Here is a 20,564-nt window from a genome sequence, read left to right as displayed (position 1 = left end):
GGCAGCCTCTGCACTATGAGGGAGATTTAGAAAAAACAACAAATTGTTCCATGAGCAGCGATTGGCACCTTGGTTCCTGCGGACCTCTCCATCCCCACACTCCCACATACCCAAGGCCAGCAGTTATCCCTGCTCCCACCTCTGCAGGGCACCAGCCAGAAGCAGGGCCCGCCTCAGGCTCAGGCCATGGCTGTAAGGACCCTGCCACCTCCTCCCTGGATCCAGCTCTTCTCATTCAACAGTGCCATTTCACTCCTCACAACAAGAGGTTCAAGAGYCTCCAAAGGTAATTCACTTTCTGCAAGTTCAGTGAAATCTGATTGGAATTGGCCAGCAGATGCCAAGTTATTCAGGAAGGGTCAGAGAAGGTCAGACATACAGAGAGCACAATTACATATGACAGGTGTTCTCAGAAAGCCCAGTGCACTCTCCCCTTCTAGATTATAAACAAAAGTAGTAATAAAATCAGCATGGAGGAGGCTAGGGCTCCCAGCTGTTCTCATCAGAAACTTGGCAATGGTCTTTTAGAATGCCATGGCCAGCCTGTGTCTGGCCCATGCACTAGTCTGAAAAATGTCTTGAAGATTCAATCCACACTATTAATTATTTTGAAAATTGAGACCCTCATCCAATTCACAATTATAAATTTCCATGCAAAAGCCAACACCCTCTTTGGAACAAAAAAGATGAAGAACTGTTTTGAGGAACTAAACAAGAAGAGGGCTGTAGTACACTGACAGAACTACGAGAGTACTACCAACTCCAGCACACCCCATATATTAAATACTGTGCTAGAATATGTATTAGGAAATTAATGTGTATCCAACATTGTATCCAGACCTGAAGACCACTACACCTACAGCATAAATACCACAACACCAATTTTAATATATATATATATACTTTCAAGGTCAGTGCCCCCCTTAATACATTTTAACATAAACATGAGSATGTAATAGGAAATGGGAGAACTGAAAATCAGTGGTATGGGAAAACCAGCCATAAATTAAGGCTTTAATTTATCTAAAATTTATCTTTAGATAAGCTATAAACTTACAGCTACAGGTGGTAATTGACCAAATGAGAAATGTCTGCATTTAAAAAATACTCCAATATTCAAATCTGTGTAAAATATTCCATTAAGGAACTTAGAAAGAAGCTATTGCTGAGAAGTGAAAAGCAATATTTTCCATTGGTGCTCACACTGCTGCAAACTGACCAAAATTACACGCAAACATGAGAAAATCATCAAGTCTGWTTAAGGCCCTTTAGAGCATGAAGCTGCATATCCTGCTAGTCTGCTTTTTCCAGAACATACAGCTAAATCATCCAGGATGCTCAAAGGCCAAAGAAACGTYGGCCAAATGGTTTGTTTAGGTTTCCAATGTGCTTGGTGATCAAACCCATTACCTATTCCGGGTTTAGTGATGTCATGGTAAAAACTGCATGTTTATGAAACTTTATGATTATTCCCTTCTTCTAAACTTAAAATGCACCAGGAACTCAATGCAATTCCCTCCAGAGAGCCAACTGTAACCACATAGCTTCCAGCATGTTATTCTGGTTCTCTTTGATCTGCCTGTGTCCTCTTGAACCTTCTCATGTAGAAATGATGGAGCCTTTTCCACTGTGTTTTAAGAASAGATGTTTTACATTCAAGTTTCAGTGGAGCAGTCAAACAGCCTTTCTAAACCTGAATGATGGAATCAGGTTTCCTACACACCCCTACCCTGTGCAGTGGGGAGCACAATGGGTGCCATTGGGGACTTGGGTGCTGCTGCAACCTTGCCTACCATTACCCATACAAACATCTTTGCATTTCCTTTGCAGCCCAGACAAACCATGTTGTTCATTTGGCCTTATCTACCCTGAACAAGTGTGTGTAGGTCAGAACCAGAGAAAGGAACCCCAACCATTTTCTTTTGCCCACTTCATGCCCCCAGGCAGAGCCATGAGACAGGTGACACAGGTACAGCACAGGAATTGCTCTCTGGGAGCTCGCAGGTTGCAGAGTGAGCTTCTCACATTTCTCTATTTGCACAATATAAAAACCTAACAGAAATCCTCGCTTTACACCCCCAGGGGTTTATCCTTCTTCCTATTTGTTATAACCTGAAGCATCAATTGAAGCACCTGGTACTCCTGCAGGTCCCAAAGTGAGCCAGAGGAGCAGAATGTGGTGTAACCACGCACAGAGATCCTGTCAGCTACTGCAAAGGCCTGGAGCCACATGCAATGGTGTGATGAGCTGTCCCTGCAGAAATACAGTAAGATATGGCAAAAGCAGAGCATTTTGGGTTTTTATCCCAACCAGAAAGAATTTATTGAGAGATTGGTGATTGACACCACTTAGTTCTACTGCCAGTAATAAATTTGTAATACATTTGTAGCTGCCCTTGAAGCATAGATTTAACTTTCTCCCCTTCTTCCCAGTGTCTGTTGCAGACTGTGTGGCACCAGGGATTACACATCATTGCAGCTGGTCTCTSTCCTTCCTTGGCCCAGCAACAATGGCTCCATGCCCCCTTGGATGAGGAATACCCACACTGAAGCTGCAGAACCAGCCAGCTCTTCTATAGCCTTTTTGTCCCACTCACTATGAAACCCCAAATATCAGTGACTAAGATGGATTCCCACGGGTAAGAAGGATGTGACCCTTCAGAGCTAATCTGATAAAGAAACAAAAGTACTCACATCTCACAGGCTCCATTACTAACTATAAAGCTTCTATCTGTGTTGCTCATTTAGCTTCATATCCATAAAGAACATGCACCCTAACACTGCAGCTGTAATGTACATCACTGACCCTTAAGAGAACATTAAGAGATGACAAAAGAGTCTAAGTAAAAATGAATGGTATATTTATTGCCTTAAAAGGTCTTTAAAAACTCCATTTGTAGGCAGAAATTACTTCTGCTTCTTTCAGAAAAACCCATCAGTTTACATCTCTGGAAATTGTGAAGTGTGTTCATTCTRCTAAGGAGCAAGCAGGGCACAGTAGTGTTTGGTTTTAGCTTTCTACCAAAAGCAGCTCTGCTAAATTCAGGSCATGACTCTGCTAGCCAGGAATAATGTTCAGCAACTCAGTTCTTCAGTGATAATTGCCATTTAATGRTAATCCTCCATTTGTGTAAGTTAAGATGCAATATTCTCTCTWGTATCTACAGAGGGCATTTCCAAGACACTCCCACTGCTAACACAAACTTGACAAGCTGATTTGTTTTCAGAGTCACATACATATAGTGCAGTTGATCAAACACACACATGGAGAAAAACGCAAAAATGCTTTGCAATATATTCTAAGTGTACAGTAAACGAATTCCTTATTATTAACCTCATTTAAGTGCTTTGCTGAACTTACGTCTGTGCCTGACTTAAATAATTTCAATACATTYTGCTTTTCCTTTACTTTGGGTACCTTGTGCAGCATTTCTGTCATATTTGTGGTAAAAGTGATTCACCAGCAATGAGGGGAGTAAATGAAAAGGTGTCACACTGACAGAGACAGCAGCATTTGCAATTACCAACCTAGCATAGAAGAACTTCAGATTCTATAAATAAAGATTTTGTGTTGGAGTAAGGAGAAAGGGAAGAAATCTTAACAACACTAACAARGGCCAAGATAAGTACATCATGTACAGACTTTAAAATGTAAGGCATGACAAGAAGTTAAAAAAAACCCAAACCAGTGAAAAATTGTAAAGTCATGGATGCTGGAGGTTTTTAATRCAATGCAAATTGTTCTCATTCTGTTCATTACCACATTATCAGAAAGCAATCTGTGTGAGAGCTGTCACCTCAGAATTGTACTTGCACTCAGTACATTTTACAGACAAAATACATCAACAGTTCTGTAAATAACCCCTCCATCWTTATGATCAATGATTTATAAGAAATCATTGTRTATTTTAAACTAAACAGGCAGCCACAAAGCWGSTTCTGGAACTAAACAGGAATGCAGGAGATGCTGGTATCACATGTACTAATTTCTTTTTGTGTCCTTACCACATTTYCTATTATCATACTTGGTTATAAGCCAAAATTAACAACCCTAATTTTGATTGTCATCAAAATCTGGACTGAAGCAAGTCCTGCCACCCATACTGTTTGCAAAAAACCAGTATTTTCTGCTTTGGGCTTCCAACTCATATGACTGTAACTATACACAGACAGTGAACAGCAGCACTGTGTGTCCTGCCACCACAGCCACAGCTCCTCACTGGGCCAGCCAGGCAGAGATCACGAGGTAACTCACAACTCTAATTCACCTTCATAATGTCCATATTCAAGCAGGTAAACTTGGAGTGTTGATACATACTGCTACTTTCTATTTACAAATAGGCCCTTGCTGCAAGTATACCAAAATAAAKAGAAATCCTATCTAAATAAAGAGAACACAGGTATGCAGTATTTATTTGTGAGTGAGCTACCCATGAAAACCAGATTCCAAACCACAGTTTTCAGCAGTTATAATGATTTGGTCATGTTCTGCAAAACTGACAGAATGTGGCAGAACTTGATAGAAAGTGATTAGCTCTGGCCCATAGAATGGCCTTCCACAAGCTGTAGTGCTCCATGCTTCTGAGATTTGGAATTACAGGCCAGCAGACCATGTACAATCCAAAAAGGCAGCACCAGCAAGGATAATTCCCTGATACATTCCTCAAAAAAGCTTTCACTGTCTCTCCAGGTGCTTCTGGCCATAACTCATGACTTTTCTGGGAGCCAGTATGGCAGAATGAGTAGCAGATTCAGCTGCCATTTCATTTTGTCTTTATTTAAAAGGTTATAAACTATTATTTTCAGAACATCTAAATGAAATTTCATCAAAAAGCATATTGTGCAGTTTATCTGACAAGGAGGTTTCATTTTCAAGAATGTTTAAGGGCATCAAATTCCTGTGCTTCAGAAGCAATTCTGCAATGTATACTTTTCTAATATCAAGCAAAAATAATAGTCTATTGAGGACTGACATTCSTGGTGGATTCTCAGACCTGCTTCCATACTTTAAAGGAAGGGACATTTGCTCACCTTACAAGCACACAATTAAGATTAAACAACTGTACCAGTCATTGCTGTCACATACAAATGCTCAGTGTTAACTGTGGATGTAAAACAAACATTTTATTCAATCACAGCAACACAATAACACAATTTGCATTTCCAAACTTAAAAAACCCCACAGTTCTAGAGGAGGCAAAGATTTTAAGATAAAATCGTGTATTTCCACATATATATCCTTTGATAGAGAAGTTACTCTTGTTACCTGCACTGCTGTACAAGAAGTCATCTTTGCTATTTAGAGYGCTGCAATGTTCCWACTGCTYAAAGAACACTGACAGTTTTACTTTWTCTSYTTTGAGCTTGTCTTTTTTCTACACTATAGTCTTAATTTCCAGAAGATCACTTAACTGAGTAATTCCCAACTATTTTTCTCACTGGCAATCCATCAAGGTATTTCATATAACAGCCATGCCAATCTGTGGATTTTCCTTTCATACTGAGATTTAAAGACCATAATAGTGACCTGGCTCCACCACAATCTCATACTCCCTACTTTTTGACCCAAAACTACATGAACATAGAGCCTGGTAAGTGCTCAGTTCAAGAAGGAGTGAATTTGATGAGCCTGGGGRAGGTAAGTTAGTAAAGAATCAGTTTGCTTCAGCTCTTCCTCTACGGAGGTCTGTACAGCTCCTTGTTTAGACAACTATTTGCCTTCAACATCAACCCTCTTCCATGAATAACTTATCTGCCCTTTGGCCAGGCCTCTCCAAAGGGTCTGGGTATCTTTACAGACATTTTGTCTGATTTTGTATGAAGGATCACTCCCATCCCCCTTTTGATCTGTTCTGCAATTAGATGAACTCATGTCCTCTATAGACAGCAATAAATATRTGCAAATAACATGGGCACTGATAAATGGCAATATACAKTTMATTCTGTAATAACTTCCAAASSTCTATGCAAATGAACCCACMAGCAGCASTTGGARCTCACAGTAATCCCAGTGAGCAGTRCAAGTAAGAAGAGGCTGTGTACATACCACAGTGCTCCCATTGTGCATGTTGTGTGTGTCCTTGTGGGCATGGGCACAGAAATCAATGCATGCAGTGACACCAGAGAAGGGCCGACCATCCTTGGAGCCCAGCCGGCAGTCAGGGCCCATGTGCTCGTTTACCACCTGCAAGGAAAATCATCTACAGATACTTGGGACTGAAAACAAGCGCTTGGGAACCCCACAAGCCACCAGCAGCTTTGCGCCACAATGAAGGCAGCCAGGCAAACTCAATGACTGGAAAGGATGAGTTTTCCTATGAAACATGTAACACCTACAGCTGAATGCCAATGAGATAATCAGTTCAGCCACAGTCAAAATGTCTTGAAACAGTGCAAGCATTTTATTTACAGTATTATCTTCTARGCACTTTTAACATGTGCCCAGCTCAAGGTGCTACTTAACCASCAGTTCAAATAAAGAGGTGCAGTGTATGTAAATCTGCCAAATGTACCAGGATTTATGACCCCAGGCAGGCTGCAGCTCCACCCAGGAACATGCTCTGGGCTGCTGCTTGGATTGAAACTGCGCTGCTACTCAGAGCTGGATGTCACAGACCTACCTGGTTCTGGAAGGCTTCTGGAGCAAGCTTCTTATAAACCGGAGCCACATCAGTAGCTAAYGTTTGCAAATTATTTTCAAGAAGTTCTTCCTGCAGGGAAAGGCAACATTCAATGCTGCAGTTTGCTTTAAAAGAATCTCAGCCAGTTTAAAGCTGCCCAAAAGGTCAGCTTCTATTTCATATTTTATTAATCTAATTTCTGTTCTGCTGCCCTTTGTCACTAACCATAAATGTCTACTTTTGCATGACTAAACCACCAAAATTGTTAAATCAGCCAAGTAACAATAGAGGATACCTGCTAGGTCAAAGGAACCCAGCACCCAGGAACTAATTTCTGCATCATTTTCCATGCACAGTCAAGGAGTGAGATATGTTGCACACAAAAACACAGAAGTAACATCCAGAGGTGAAGTCATATTCCATGCAGAGTGGGGATGGAAGCTTATKGGGCCTTAGCCTATGCTGACACCACATATGAGAAACTCCTAATAGCACTGAACTTCAGCTCTTAGCTCTTCTCACAGAAGTACTTTTCTCATATTGCAGCAGAATTTCTAACAGAAACATTTGTAATTATTTTGTTCTATAGAGCTGCAAAATTCAGGACTTTATGGAAAAACTGTTTGATTCAGAAATAGTATTTTCCTTCCTTAGGCTAAGTCATATAAACACATTATATTAGGTAGGCTTCTATGGCAGTGTCACATTTAAGCTCTTATTTGTAGAAACAATCCCTAAACTCTTATCGTAAGTTTTTGCTTTCCAGGAAAATCACCAACCAGAACTCCTTCTTTTCTGCCAAGGACCAGGCTTGGAGATACAACTGCAGCTTCAGATTTGCACAGTGTATAGTGGAAAAAAATAACAGCTTGATTCATTTTGTTTAAAAAAAACCCACTTGTCACCACACACTGCAAGCCCCAACGTACACAAACACCAGAAGATTTCACTTTTTTCAATGTGATGTTACATTATAAGACCATACTGTATTCTTAACTCCTACTAAACCCAGTCTATCAGCTGTAAATGGCTACCACTAGGTTTTCTGAACTTCAATGAAGGTGATGTATCCTTCATTAACCATCCTAATAGAAGGACATGGATCCTAGGAACCATTCTTACCTGGGTATATTACACCATTAACCTCATCTCACTCCATCCAGTGCCTCCAAATTTTTCTGGATTTCAAGCTGTTTCCTTAATTTGCTCTATCTCCTAGCTTTATGTCATCTTTAAAATCACCAATAGCCAATATTCAGATAAAAAAAKTATCTGCTAGGAAAAATAAAAAAGGCCCCCAGAGCCTGCTCTGACCACAGATCTATGGAAGCTGCATCACAGGAGAGTGGCACAATCCCATATTTCATTTGCACACATCAAGGTTGCTGCCTCTGTTGGCTCCCCAGCATCAGAAACCTACAGAGAAAAGGCATGCACAGAATACTCCATGCATAGCATTATACAGGGGGAAAGCCTAAACCCATTGAGAGTGGCAAAGGACAGGGAAGGAATGGGATCCCTAAAAATGAAAGAATGCCCAATAAATACATTTTTCTATAAACAGAAGGTTTATAAAATGAATTCCCTCTTGAGAGGGAATTACCAAGCAGAGCTGGTTTTGGCCTGCTGTGCCTTAGGCAGGTTTAGTGAGGAGGGATGGAAGGACAGATGTGTTCTGTTCTGCTGGGACAGAAACTCCCACCCTGAACCCTAATGAGGTTTGTGAAAACCCACAAGGAGACAGCATGACTCAGAGGAGACTGGGAGTTTGCATTTGTGCACAAGTGCATGAGAAATGCTTCATGAACTCTTTTAGGACAAAAAGAGCTGGGAGGAATATTTACCTACAGTCAAAAACTGACATCTCTCTTTCAAGGAACAATGGATRTGTCACACTGCATGTACATAGAAAGATTACTGGCAGGGTAACCCCAACAGAGAACCTGGTACCTGAGTGTCCAACAGTGCCTCAAAACACACCACATGTGTAGGAAAGATGTGAGACTTTTATCTAGGAGTTCCACAGGGAATGGGGTTATAGACCCCTACAGTCAGAACAAAACACACTTAGGAGTCTCTCTGAGAAGTATCTGTTCACCAGGCAGTGGTTACCAGGTTACAATAGCTTTGTTCTTTCTTCATGAAAATACTTTCAATGTAAAAAACTAATTTGATTGGGTTTTTTTCAGAGGTTTGTTACTTCACATAAACCATCACTATTTTCTTGCTACCTCCCCTTCACAGCATCATTAACACTCATAAGCAGAAACTACAGTATCATTCCACTGCACTGCATCTTAGTGTATTCATTCCTTCAAAACTATATCAAAACCAAGTTGTCCATAGGAAAAATACAGTTTATTCTTGGTGACAGAGGGGAGCCCAGGCTGTCAGCTGGTCCTGCAGCAGTGGGAAAGCAATGCAATCCCAAGATACATTTTCTGTGCCAAGGCAAAAGGCCTGAATCCCTGAGCTACAGGCTTGTCCTTAGAATAAAAGCCTTTACTTACAAAGAATTAACATTTCATGCAGTTACACAGTGAGCTAAATATGCATGCAGAAAAGYATTAAGAATAATTTAAGGGTATTTAAATAATAGTAATTATTCCACTGAATAAAATCTCAGTGCCATTTGTTCTAAATACTACCATTACAGTTAAAAACTTTGTTGGGTGTGTGTCTGTGGTAAGTTAAGCATACATGTGTGAGAGAGAAGGGGTGGATACGCAGAGATTCCACTTCTTATTCTGAAAATCATCAGAATAAGTATTTTGAGGGAAAAAAAAAAAAAAAGAGATATAAATCTTACTTGTTTAGGGTCATCAGTGAGAAGCCTAAACTTCCTGGGGTTTTTGCTCCTGGCAAACTTACAGCCATTGAAATACATACTCCATGAACAGCCAAATGAGAATGATGCTCCACAAGTTTCTGGGTCAAGTCCTTGACATGCACAAGTACGACTACAAAAGGAAATAAAGACACATCAGGTCAGCTGGCAACAGAGCTCTCGGGTCTTATGTAGGTCAATGCTATTTGCTATTTCTTTTCTAGTACAGAGCATAACAAAGGAATTTTGTGAAATTTGTGACTAAAACAGGTATTTTCTGTTAAGAAAATAYTCATATATAGAAGGCTGACTTTTCTCCTCATAAAGACAGTCTCAACCTCCTCAGCACCCAATTTTGGGACATAAACACTTAATTACAGCTATATAAATATTCCCATGCTTTCATTTTGACTTCTCCAGTTGGATAGCATTTTCAGCCAAGCAAATAGCCCTGCTACAGTTTACCCCAAATCAAATAGTTCTTGTGCTATGTGCAGCAGTACCATTAACTCCAAACTGCTGTGACTTTCCAAGTGGACACTTTTAAAAAGACAAGCACTAGATTCAGGTCCCAAACAGCTGTGAGAGTGTTAAATCTGGGCTACACAAAAATCAGCACCAAGGCAGCTGCAATATATTCTCTAATCAATTAAAGTTCTTTCAGAGGTATAGAGAGGATGATCCTAGTTTTGAGTGTTCAACCTCAGGTCTACTTTCAAAGGTCACAAACCCCCCTCTCGGTGTGTGCACGGGGAATGCTGGGTGTGTTTGGGCAGCTCATCATCACCCCTCGCCTCAGGCATGGCACACACTCCCACTGAGAGCCTTTTCTCCAGGAAAAGCCAGGAACGAGTTGTGACACTGAAATGACAGCCGGCGCTTTGGCATTTTAAATACGTTAATTGAACTATGGAGCTCCCAGACACTGACTGGCTCCACAGGCAGGACTCACTCTTCGTTGAGGGCGCAGCGGCGGCTGGTGGGACAGCCGTACTTGCGCAGGCTCTGGGTCAGCTCCTTGTACAGCGTGTCTGCCAGCAGGTGAGGGATCCCCTCCCAGGCCAGGATCAGGATCACGATCACGGCTGTCTGGCAGTGGTGTCCCGCACGCTGACGGACCAAGCACAGCARCTTCTCCTCGTCGCTACTTCTTCGTATCACCTGCAAGAATCATTTTCATTATTCTCTGCTAAGCACAGGCACCACCTAATGAGCTGCTCTTCTCTGGGACGAGCACGAAATGCTGCTGCCCAGAGTGTCCATCTGCTGGCAGGATTGGGACAGCATCACATCATGTCTGGTGTAAAACATRATTTTGTGTTGCTTTTTTACCTGCAGAAGAAACAGCAGTAAATTTTACAGGAGGAGTAATATTTTAGGTGTTGTACACAAACAATAAAGACACATTACAAGAAAAACCTCTAGAAGGACAACAGATCCCCTGAGAACCTAACATTACCTTGGAAAAAAGCAGAAAACACAGTGCCAAACATTGCAGAAGGCAAATACATGAAAACACACTCCAAAAGCACACATAGGCAGGTGTTAGGACAGCTACCAGTGTTACAGATCAGTACCTAAGATGGTTCCCACCTTGCAAAGAAAGATTAGAAGAAAACTATGAAACACTGTGCTCTTAGTGAGGGAAGCAGTGGGATTTTTCAGAACATAGCCCTAGACTACCTACATTAAAGTTMTTAGAGTGCTGAAGTTCGTAGTAACTTCTACGATATACAGAACAATCTTGTCAGCCTTATTCCTCACACACAGACTAACCAGTATGGAACACTACAGCACACCGCTGAGTAAAAATGGGAAAAAATTTCAGTTCTACTCCCACATTGTTAAGTTTTTGCCACAATCTGAAACAGTTGCATCCAAGACCACCAAGAAATCCATTAAAGCTAGGTAATACTAGAACATAGCCTTTGAAAACAGATTTATTTATTCATCCAACATGTTYTAGCCAGCACAGCCTGTACAAAGGTGTCAACACTCCAGTATGAAGCATCAAACACCACAGGCCTGGCCCTCTGCGACACAACAGAGGCTCTGTCCTCCTCAGCCCTGTCATACATGGCACCCGTGTGGCTCATGGCACTCCATCCTCCTCAGCCCTGTCATACATGGCACCCGTGTGGCTCATGGCACTCCATCCTCCTCAGCCCTGTCATCCATGGCACCCGTGTGGCTCTTGCTCTGTGTGCACAGGCCCTGCACTGTGGATCTCTCTGCCATCTCTGTCACCATCTGTCTGCTCACCCCGGCCTTCACCCAGCACCCTCTCCATCAGCAGAGCTCCCACAGTAACACACAACATCTATGGGCAACATCTACAGAAACAGGAGGGCAACCGTTCACTTGCTCTTTGAATACCTCCAAATATGTGAACATTTCACTGATGTCAAAGCTTCTTTGCTGCCACATGTGCAGGTGTCATTCATATGTGACCCCMTAGCCTGATCACCTCTGATTACTTAAATCATTTGGAATCATTGAAAGCAGGAACCAAAGCACACTTGCAAGTCATCTGCAAATGAAAACGTTTGCAACAGATGAACAGTTGGAGAGAGCATCTGTGCAGGCTGAGCAGGAAGGAACAAGCTTCAGCTAATTTACGTCAAGAAAGAAAGTATGGCCCTTCTAAAGTTAATCATATCTTACAATCAGCCTTAAGCTTAATGAGAATATGAGTAAATGTCTCTGATAGACCATTCCTCAAAAGGAGTCTTGGCTGTGACTCCCCAACAGTTCAGTATGGTTTATAAAGAAAGAAAAATAATCCAGCTCATTTACATTTAGGTGAGGTTTACAGAAATCAGTTATGGCTAATACACAATACAGGTTATTCATGTCAATGTGAGTTGTATATTCCTGAGGCAGCACAGTTCCTTCAAGTCAGAATTTACTTGATTTTGTTACTCAGTGTGAAATGATGCTTTTATTCTTTTTAATTTTTTTTTAAATTCTAGGCTGTAACTTCAAAAGCAGAGTCTGGTACTGTACATCACTAGGTTGCCCTTTTTAAATTCTCATATAGCTCAAAACTGGAAACAGAGTCCAGGAAAAATGACAAGTGAACMCAAAGAAAATTTATAGTTTCCTTTAAACCAAGACCATACTTTCGTAGAGTGAAATGCAGTTGGAATTTGCTTCATTATGTATATAGCATAGAATCCAATACTCTTATTGGACCCAAAACATTTTACAGTCCATCACCTTTGAGGCCACAGAGAAGGGATTTATGAGTTGTGTGAATTTMATTTCTGTGGGTCAAGTTACACCATGTGCTCACCCAACTCTAGAGCCAGAGTGCTCCTGTCCTGCTGTTCCAGAGATCAGGCACTTCTCTCACCTGCTACAGTCTCAGAAGAGCACACTTGGCACCAGAGCAGGGCCAGGGCCAGGGCCAGTGCAGCCAGAGCTGGAGCCATGCTGCTTTCCCACAGGAACTGATGATTCCATCCACATGCTACTCCTGACATTCTCAGACAAGTAATAAACAGTCTCTCTTGTGTAATCATAATAAATCCACGGCAATGCCACACTCGATGTACAGAAAAGCAGTTTTAAGCAGGACAACTGAACCCTGGAGTGCTTCCTCTGACTGCGAACAATGCAGAAATCAGTTGGCAAACCTTGTGTCCAAAGGTTTTTGGTATTACTCATGATTTCTGTGATGTAGTTAACAACAGTGATAAAGTAAATAATTTAATGCCTCAGTTTGTTCAGTCCCTAATGCATTTAAAAGGCATGAGAAAGTAATCATTTGTTAAGCAAAGGAACTTAAAAGCTACGATTTTAGAATGGGAAAATAAAAACCTTTCCCCTGCAATTACTTTTCCACACAAGCTAACCATGACTGACTGTCTGACTCACACTGAAAAAATAACATAATCAACAAAACAGACTTGTAACAAGTTTGCAAAGCATTATGTAACCATTAAACACAACAAGCAATAGCACAAGACGAAACAGCTTCAAGTTGCCTCAAGGAAGGTTTAGATTGGATATCAGGAAAAWTTYCTTCACAGAAGGGACTGTCAAAYCTTGGAGCAGGCTGCCCAGGGCAGCGGTGCAGTGACCATCCCTGGAAGGATTTCAAAGACATGTAGATGTGGTGTTTAGGGACTCAATGRTCCTAGAGGGCTTTCCCAGCCTAAATGATTCTGTGATGCCACCGTCAGCTTCTTGAAAGAGGCAGGGCCAGAACACACCTAAGCTCAGTTCAGCAAGCACTCAATGTCATCACTGCTAATATCCATCGATACTCCMACATTAACAATGAATTATCTGTTTCAGCTGCTACACAGGACTTGTGGAAAGCAGCTAAACCTAACAAACTCCTCCACAAAKCTCCACAAAACTGACACCCATTGGCCCTGCTCTGCCAATAACTGGGCATGAAGTGACAGGCTACCCACCCCTTCACTGTGTGCAAATGGGACTGTATCTAGGACAAAAACTGACGTGGGACACAGCCCTTTCCAGAGAGCTTCCTTGGAGCACACACACCTTTGGACACAGGAGCTCTAGAACCTTGTAGTTGCTAATTTGGGCAGGATGCTGAGTTATTTTGATGATTTTTAAACCCAAGTTTTGTCCATCGCTCCAGTGCTGTAGTTGTGCACCCACCACCTCTACATTCTGCATTCCTATCCAGGTGTCCCTGCTGATGTGTACATTCAAAGGAAGACAGCAACTCAAGTAATTCATTTTATCAGCTAACCCAGATAGTGTCAAACTGCAGAACCTGAGAATATGGGCAAGCTTTCAAGGTGAGCCCAGCTAGCCAGCTCAGACACAATYAACAGCTCTTATGGCAGCACACCAGAGCTAAACCTCTGTTTCTACAAGCCCCAAAGGTCTAAGCTTACCCGGTTTTCTTACCAGAAAGCATGAGCCAAAAGAATGACATATTGACTGAGGAGGTGTCATATGCAGCAGAATTTGCTCCAGCAATTTAGCAACRAGATATGGGATAAACAAGAGGAAAAGTTAAGATTTTTCACACCCTTGCACGAAAGGAGAGTGAAGAGACAGAAAGGATGCTAAAAATTGAAGAGTATAATATATATAAGTTCAGAGGAGCTGAGTGCCCAGGCTCATCCTGACCCTGAGAGCAGTTGCCTATGGATGAGCAGCAAAAAAGGCACTGGGATGTGGAAATGGTTCTCAACAAAACCAGGCACCTTCCAGTGACCCACCAGCAGCTCAGGGACTGTACTCTCTCTCCCAGTTTTTCAGGGATTTGCCTTTTCTGCATTTCTCCACTCACTTCTAAATCTATGTAGCAATTTACCACCCACTACRTTCCCAGGAAAGTTTAATTACAGATTATGTGAAAGAAAAAACCATTACCTTTCCTTCCTGCAGAGCTCACTCCCTGCCAGTGCCCTCTAGTTTTGATGGAGGATGAGACACTGCTCTTCAGCTCTCCATGCCACTGCAGACTTGAGAGAGCCCTGCTTTTCCCCTTCCCTCCCTGCCAGGCTGGCCAGTCTGCACCAGCCTTTCCYGTTCAGCTGTGCTTTCTGGAGCTGGGGAACCAGACCCAGTACCCCAGCCTGGGGGGAAACACGCTTTCTCACAGAGGCAGAACTACAGTCCATGTTTTCTTTGTGCCTCCCAGATAACCCTCACCAGTTTCTTTTGCTGTTTCCATCACAACTGAACAAGCTGATGTCTAAAGAACCTTTATCTTAAGCACTAACACCCCAGTGTCCACCACKGTGTGTGTGAAACTACAACACTGCTTTTTGTGGGACTTGATATTTCTCAAGTGAGTTTTAGCTATTATTTTAGTGGCCATTTGTTCTGGATTGCAAGTCCTTCCTGCTCTTCACAATGCCTGTCCCTCCTCTTCATTATCCTGAACAGCTTTGTATCATCAGCAGTTTGGCACCTCTGTCTCCCACTTTTTTCAAACCATTTCTGAATGGTTCGCAAGGAACAGCACCAGTAAAGTWACACTATTAATAAAACCTGCTTCAGCTGTCCAAATGCTTGAGTTCTACTTCCTTGGCAGGAGCTCTAGAACGAGGAATACGTACATTGTGAATAAAAATGTCCCGAGACATAAGCCAGCCTATCCAAATTAGCACGTACACCACTTATGTGAGTAGCTAAGAGTCAGCCTGCAGAAGCTCAGTGCACCAGATGCTGAATTACCACATGGATGAGAAATTACTTTCCAATTACAATCACCAGAAGAGCTGTGTTAACTTAAACATGATAGAAACCAGACACTCCTAGCAAAGAACACAAAATTTTAACTGAGTTAAATACACTGCTATAAATTACCCCAAAAACAACAGAACCAACAAAAACGTCCTTTGAGGTTTTTTCCACCTTCATGGGGTTCCACTGCAGTATTCCCTCTAGCCCATTCTGAATTTCTTCAGTAAAATAAACTATGTCTCCTTTGCACRGTATCAGTAATTGAAGTGAAAGTGAGAACGTATTTAAGTGTTCCCTGTAATTTCCTGAAATAGGAAACTCATTCAGAACACTGTGGCTCCAACTTTTCTAACCTACAGAGTTTGCCTATATACAGAATCCCTCAACACAGGACAAGACTCTGCTAAGTTACAATTCCCTAACAATCTACCAGTGCAAGGTGCTGTTCAAACCCGCAGCTGTTCTGGCAGGTGGTGCTGTGGCAGACAGCAGGACAAATGGTCTGGCTTGTTGCAGAAGTGAGTCTGCCCTCCTTTTTCCTAATTCCCCCCTAAACACACATTAAACCACATTAAATKATTTTCTTACTGGAAAATGCTACATTCTTTTATTCTCAGCATGTCTAAGAAATATTAAAATGGAAATAAATTCCACTTTGCTGAATTCTTTCTTCTCATTGCTAGAAGACTACAACAAAGGAGATAGCTCTGAACAGGTGCTGCCAATCCAATCCTATAAAGTTCCTTAGCCATTTCTGCAGAAGTATCACTGATGTGCAATATCWGCAACTATCTGCAAACACTTCTTTTCCAGTTGCTGCCGGCACYGATGCTGCACTGGCTACAAATGAGCAGATTGCAGCAGAGACAGGGCAAGTGATTCTTCTGCAATCACGCCACCAGCGCTGCAGAAGTGAGGACAAAACCCACATTTCTGCCCTTCCCCTCCTCACTCCCTCCAGCTTCCCCTTCTGTCAGGCTGCAGCCACGGTTTGATAGSGATGGCCACTCAGTCTGCTCAGAGGTCACATTGCTTTAAATAAAGTAGTGATAATAGCAAAATCCTTGCTTGTTAGTAACACTTCACCTTGTTTACTTTAACATAGCTTTTCTCTTTCCTTTTTACTTTGTTACTTTTACTTAAAAATCAGCTTTACTTTGAATAATGATACAAACACTTTTGTCCAAAATAAACTCCTCTAATTCTGTATTTAGCCAACAGTGAAAATAGTGCCTGCAGAGCTTTACACACTAACATAATGTGCTACCACACTATGGCATGAAAGTGATGCCCTAATAAAACACTGTCAAAAAAAGTGAACAAAACCYTCACCAACCACCCTCTCCATCTGCTAAAATTAATTTCCTTGCAGACTTCTATGGAGAACATCACTTAATCAGAAAGACAGTTCAATAAATGAAATAAAAATAYAAAGTGCTGTTTAAAGCAGAATGGAACTTAAACCTGTGTCTAGGAGACAGTCAGCCCAGCAGAATTTACTTTGAAGTAATTTTCAAATCTGTTTTAAAAATTCCCCACTCATGYTCCAAATAACATGACAGCTTCACCGTCTGCTACCAAGCAGGGCTGCACCAGAACTCCCAACCCCTTCACTACCAAGCAGGACACAAAAAATAACCATCACACAGCCAGTTTCCTTTAACACACGACACATCTCTTCTAATACTAACAATAACTGATAGAGAGCAAGCCAACAATAACTGATAGAGAGCTGGAGTAACTTCTCCATTTTCTCACTTTCTCAGTTCCAACTTTCAATTACTTTCTCAAGTCAAATTAAACTAGCAAATCGAAAAAAAACCATCTTCTCTGTATCTATAGCACAATATATTGTTATTAAGATTCACTCAGCACTTCACAAATTGTACTTTCTGGTATTTAATTACAAATTCCTATCAGTTCAGTGATCTAGAAGATCTTGATTATAACAGTGGGCTATCTAAGCATGACTTTAAAAATATTAGTTTTGGTGGCTAATATTAGATTTGTGTTTGTACAGGATTGTAATGAGGATTTTTATCCATTTTTATTCCACTCCTATGTTTTTATTATTTATACAGCCTACTAATAAACAGCCAACATAAAGAAAATAAAGATCTGTCAAACTATAAATTAAAAAAGGCAATCAGTACACAAGTGAAAGTGTCTAAGAAACAACTTCCAAAAGGCATAAAGGCACCATAATATTGTATTTTCAAAGAAACTAGGGTCACCAACAGCATAACAGAATCTTAAAGGTCAACAGGTCATCCAACTGTTAATAAAAACCGAAAACACAAAAAAATGAAACAAAAAAAAAGCATTCAGAGAAGATAAGGCTCAGATGTTCACAAACAAACAAGAAGTTTGGAAAGATTCCCATGTCAGAAAAGCTTCATAGAGGACACTCAAGGATTTTTTTCCTGAAGTTAAAGCCCTGACAAAAGTGGTTAGAGGACAATAGTGAAAAAACCCAAACCAAAGCAAACCAAAAAACAACAAACCCGAACCACTGTTCCCTATTCCCAAACAGCAGCAGCTTGTCGAGTAGATGATACCTACAAAGAAACTCAAGGATTAAACAACTGAGGTATTAAATGTGCACGGTCTTTATTTTTAATACATTATCACCAGAGTGCCTGCAGATTCCCAAGAGGCCCCAGGTTTGTAAAGAGCCCCTAGAAGAAACCACATCAATTCAGTGCTCACATCAGCCCGATACTGGTGTGGGCAAGGCAGGGAGCAGCCAGGGACAGCTCCAGCTTCTCAAGTCACAGCTCAGTGTTTCTGTGTGTGTGGTTTTGGGCAGAGATGGACTCTGAGTTGGGCATTATCATGCAGGAATTGGAATCTGGCAAGATGATAGCAAGCACTATGAAWATACCAAATCACTGCTCTGCAACAGTGAAAAAGCAAAAGCAACTGCAAGGAATTACTGGGAATGGAGCACRGGGCTGCATTAAAATGCCAGCATTTTAACTTCCAGTATAAGAGAACAGRAAGGAAAGGGAGAAAAAGATGACAACGTTTATGAAAGGCAACTGAACATAAAAACACTGCCTCCAGCTCGGGGAAGCATAAAGCTATGAATTACTGGAAATCAAGTGAGTCTTCTGGGAGGTAACTGCCCTGCTCTTCCACCTTTGTGCTRTTGATCAGTTGTGGAGACACAATATTGACAAAAAGAACCTTRGCCTGACCTGGAGGGTTTTATCATTTCTTCTTCATATTTTTTCCAGAGCTGGAGCATTAAAAATTACATTGCAACTCCAAATGAAGACAAAAGACAGCAATTGGTAACCACCAAGTCAACATCCACTGAAACCCGGAGAAGGAGCCCATGGGAAGTGGATTTAGTCATCTAGTCCAAGAAACAGCAAAACCCAAAGCTCAACCCCCTCCGAGGTCAGCGTTGTGCCTTTGACTTCAGTGCTGCAGGATGATGCCYACAGTGAGCTACCCATGGACCACTAATTTATCAACCTTTGCACACAAACTGAGTTAATTGTAATTTATCATCACACAGAGCAGGAGAAAACCAAACCACAACACATCTGTTACCAGCTAAAGCTGTGATGAAACAGTGGGACCAGTGAGTCCAGTCACCACTGGCTGGTTATAGGAGCTGCACAGTAATGTGAAACTTGTCATTACACAAACAGCTTACTAAGAGTTACTAATAGGCCAGTCATTTCAGTACTTCAAAGGTTCTTTTTCTTTAACATACTGTCAAACAGTATGATGACTTGGTCAAAGCAAAAAAGCAAAAGAAATCCAAAAAGAAAAGAAGGAAGAATACCTTTACCCAAGCATATGTCCCAGAATGGGAAGTTATTTCCTGACCACACACAGCTGTCACCTGCACAGACACGGACACATTTGGAATTTGTGGCAAAACTCTATTAATTCTATTTTGACATACAAATGTGMCAACACGAATTGATGGGGAAAAGAAAAAACCCAAAGGTCAAGCAATGTTCCCGTTGCAGGAAAAACAATCACAAGCACATCYTCCCAGCTCATGTGGGTGTCACACTGAAACCTACACACAGAACAGGCACAAGGTTTCCAACCCTCTGCAGCATTTACTGAAAATGGTCCTGTTAGTTAAACATTCTCATTGATATCCAGAGGAGAAAAGCATCACCCTAAAATATACTACTTAAAAAAAATACACAAAGAGATGCTTATTATTGAAAGAGTGAAAGAGAAATAATTCTGCATGTTTATGGCAACCTGAAATCTAAGGAAGAGAACATCAGCTCCTCTGTGGGACAGAAGTCTGTCTCAGAAGATGTTTAACACAYCAGGTGCATGTTGGGAGCAAGTAACAGAAAAGAACTTAGGAGACCATCAATAGTATGGAATGCAGTCACTAGCACAAGAATGTATGGACACAGGTATTTTWAAAAGCCTCCTTTAATCTTAAAATGCTTCTCATGAACCAAAAAGATAAAATAACCTAGTGGAAACAGGGAAAACTAACTGGGAAAAAAAGTCCAATGTGATCAACACATAAGTTCCATTTTTTTATCCTATTTGCTTGAGCASAGCTCCATCCCATTGCTCGCAGTCCCTCAGGAGCCCTCAGGGCAGGAGTAGGTCCATCTGCAAAGCAGAAATGAGTCTGTTCCAAAGGACACTGGAAATGAATGACAGTCTCTGTGCAGCTACAAAGCCTCGTGGCTGCAAGTATCAAAGAGCACAGCAAACCTTGTTCAGACCCTTTCAAACAAAATTCACCATCCAGTTTCTTTTGTTTTAACCAAAACCCAAATAGGCTCAGTAAAAAGATTATAAATAGCACTGCCCATGAAAAATTCATGCAACACACTAAAAACATCAACCCAAGATGTGGATTTTATACAGGATGAAGCAATTGCACAGGAGATGGCAGGGATTCCCTTCCCTTTCTTGTACWGAACAGTCACACAGTA

The 20,564-nt window shown here is 41.4% G+C and overlaps 1 protein-coding gene across 2 annotated transcripts in view; it reads right to left on the bottom strand.

The window, feature by feature from the left end:
* The window catches only part of TET1 (tet methylcytosine dioxygenase 1), a 71,514-nt gene that overhangs the window by 14,678 nt on the left and 36,272 nt on the right, over positions 1–20,564 (bottom strand). For both annotated transcript variants that reach the window (XM_057377837.1, XM_057377838.1), the window contains 4 exons: positions 10,400–10,608; positions 9,430–9,580; positions 6,621–6,710; positions 6,047–6,184 (listed from right to left, as the gene is read on the bottom strand). In XM_057377837.1, the coding sequence (XP_057233820.1) occupies positions 6,047–6,184; positions 6,621–6,710; positions 9,430–9,580; positions 10,400–10,608 (588 nt within the window). The remainder of the gene's footprint in view (positions 1–6,046; positions 6,185–6,620; positions 6,711–9,429; positions 9,581–10,399; positions 10,609–20,564) is intronic.

The sequence above is a fragment of the Malurus melanocephalus genome, unplaced genomic scaffold (genome assembly GCF_030028575.1).
Source record: "Malurus melanocephalus ecotype Western Australia unplaced genomic scaffold, MMel_1.1 scaffold_327, whole genome shotgun sequence".
NCBI lineage: Eukaryota > Metazoa > Chordata > Aves > Passeriformes > Maluridae > Malurus > Malurus melanocephalus.
Note: the sequence above shows the minus strand (reverse complement) of the source record. Positions and strands in the feature narration are given on the sequence as shown.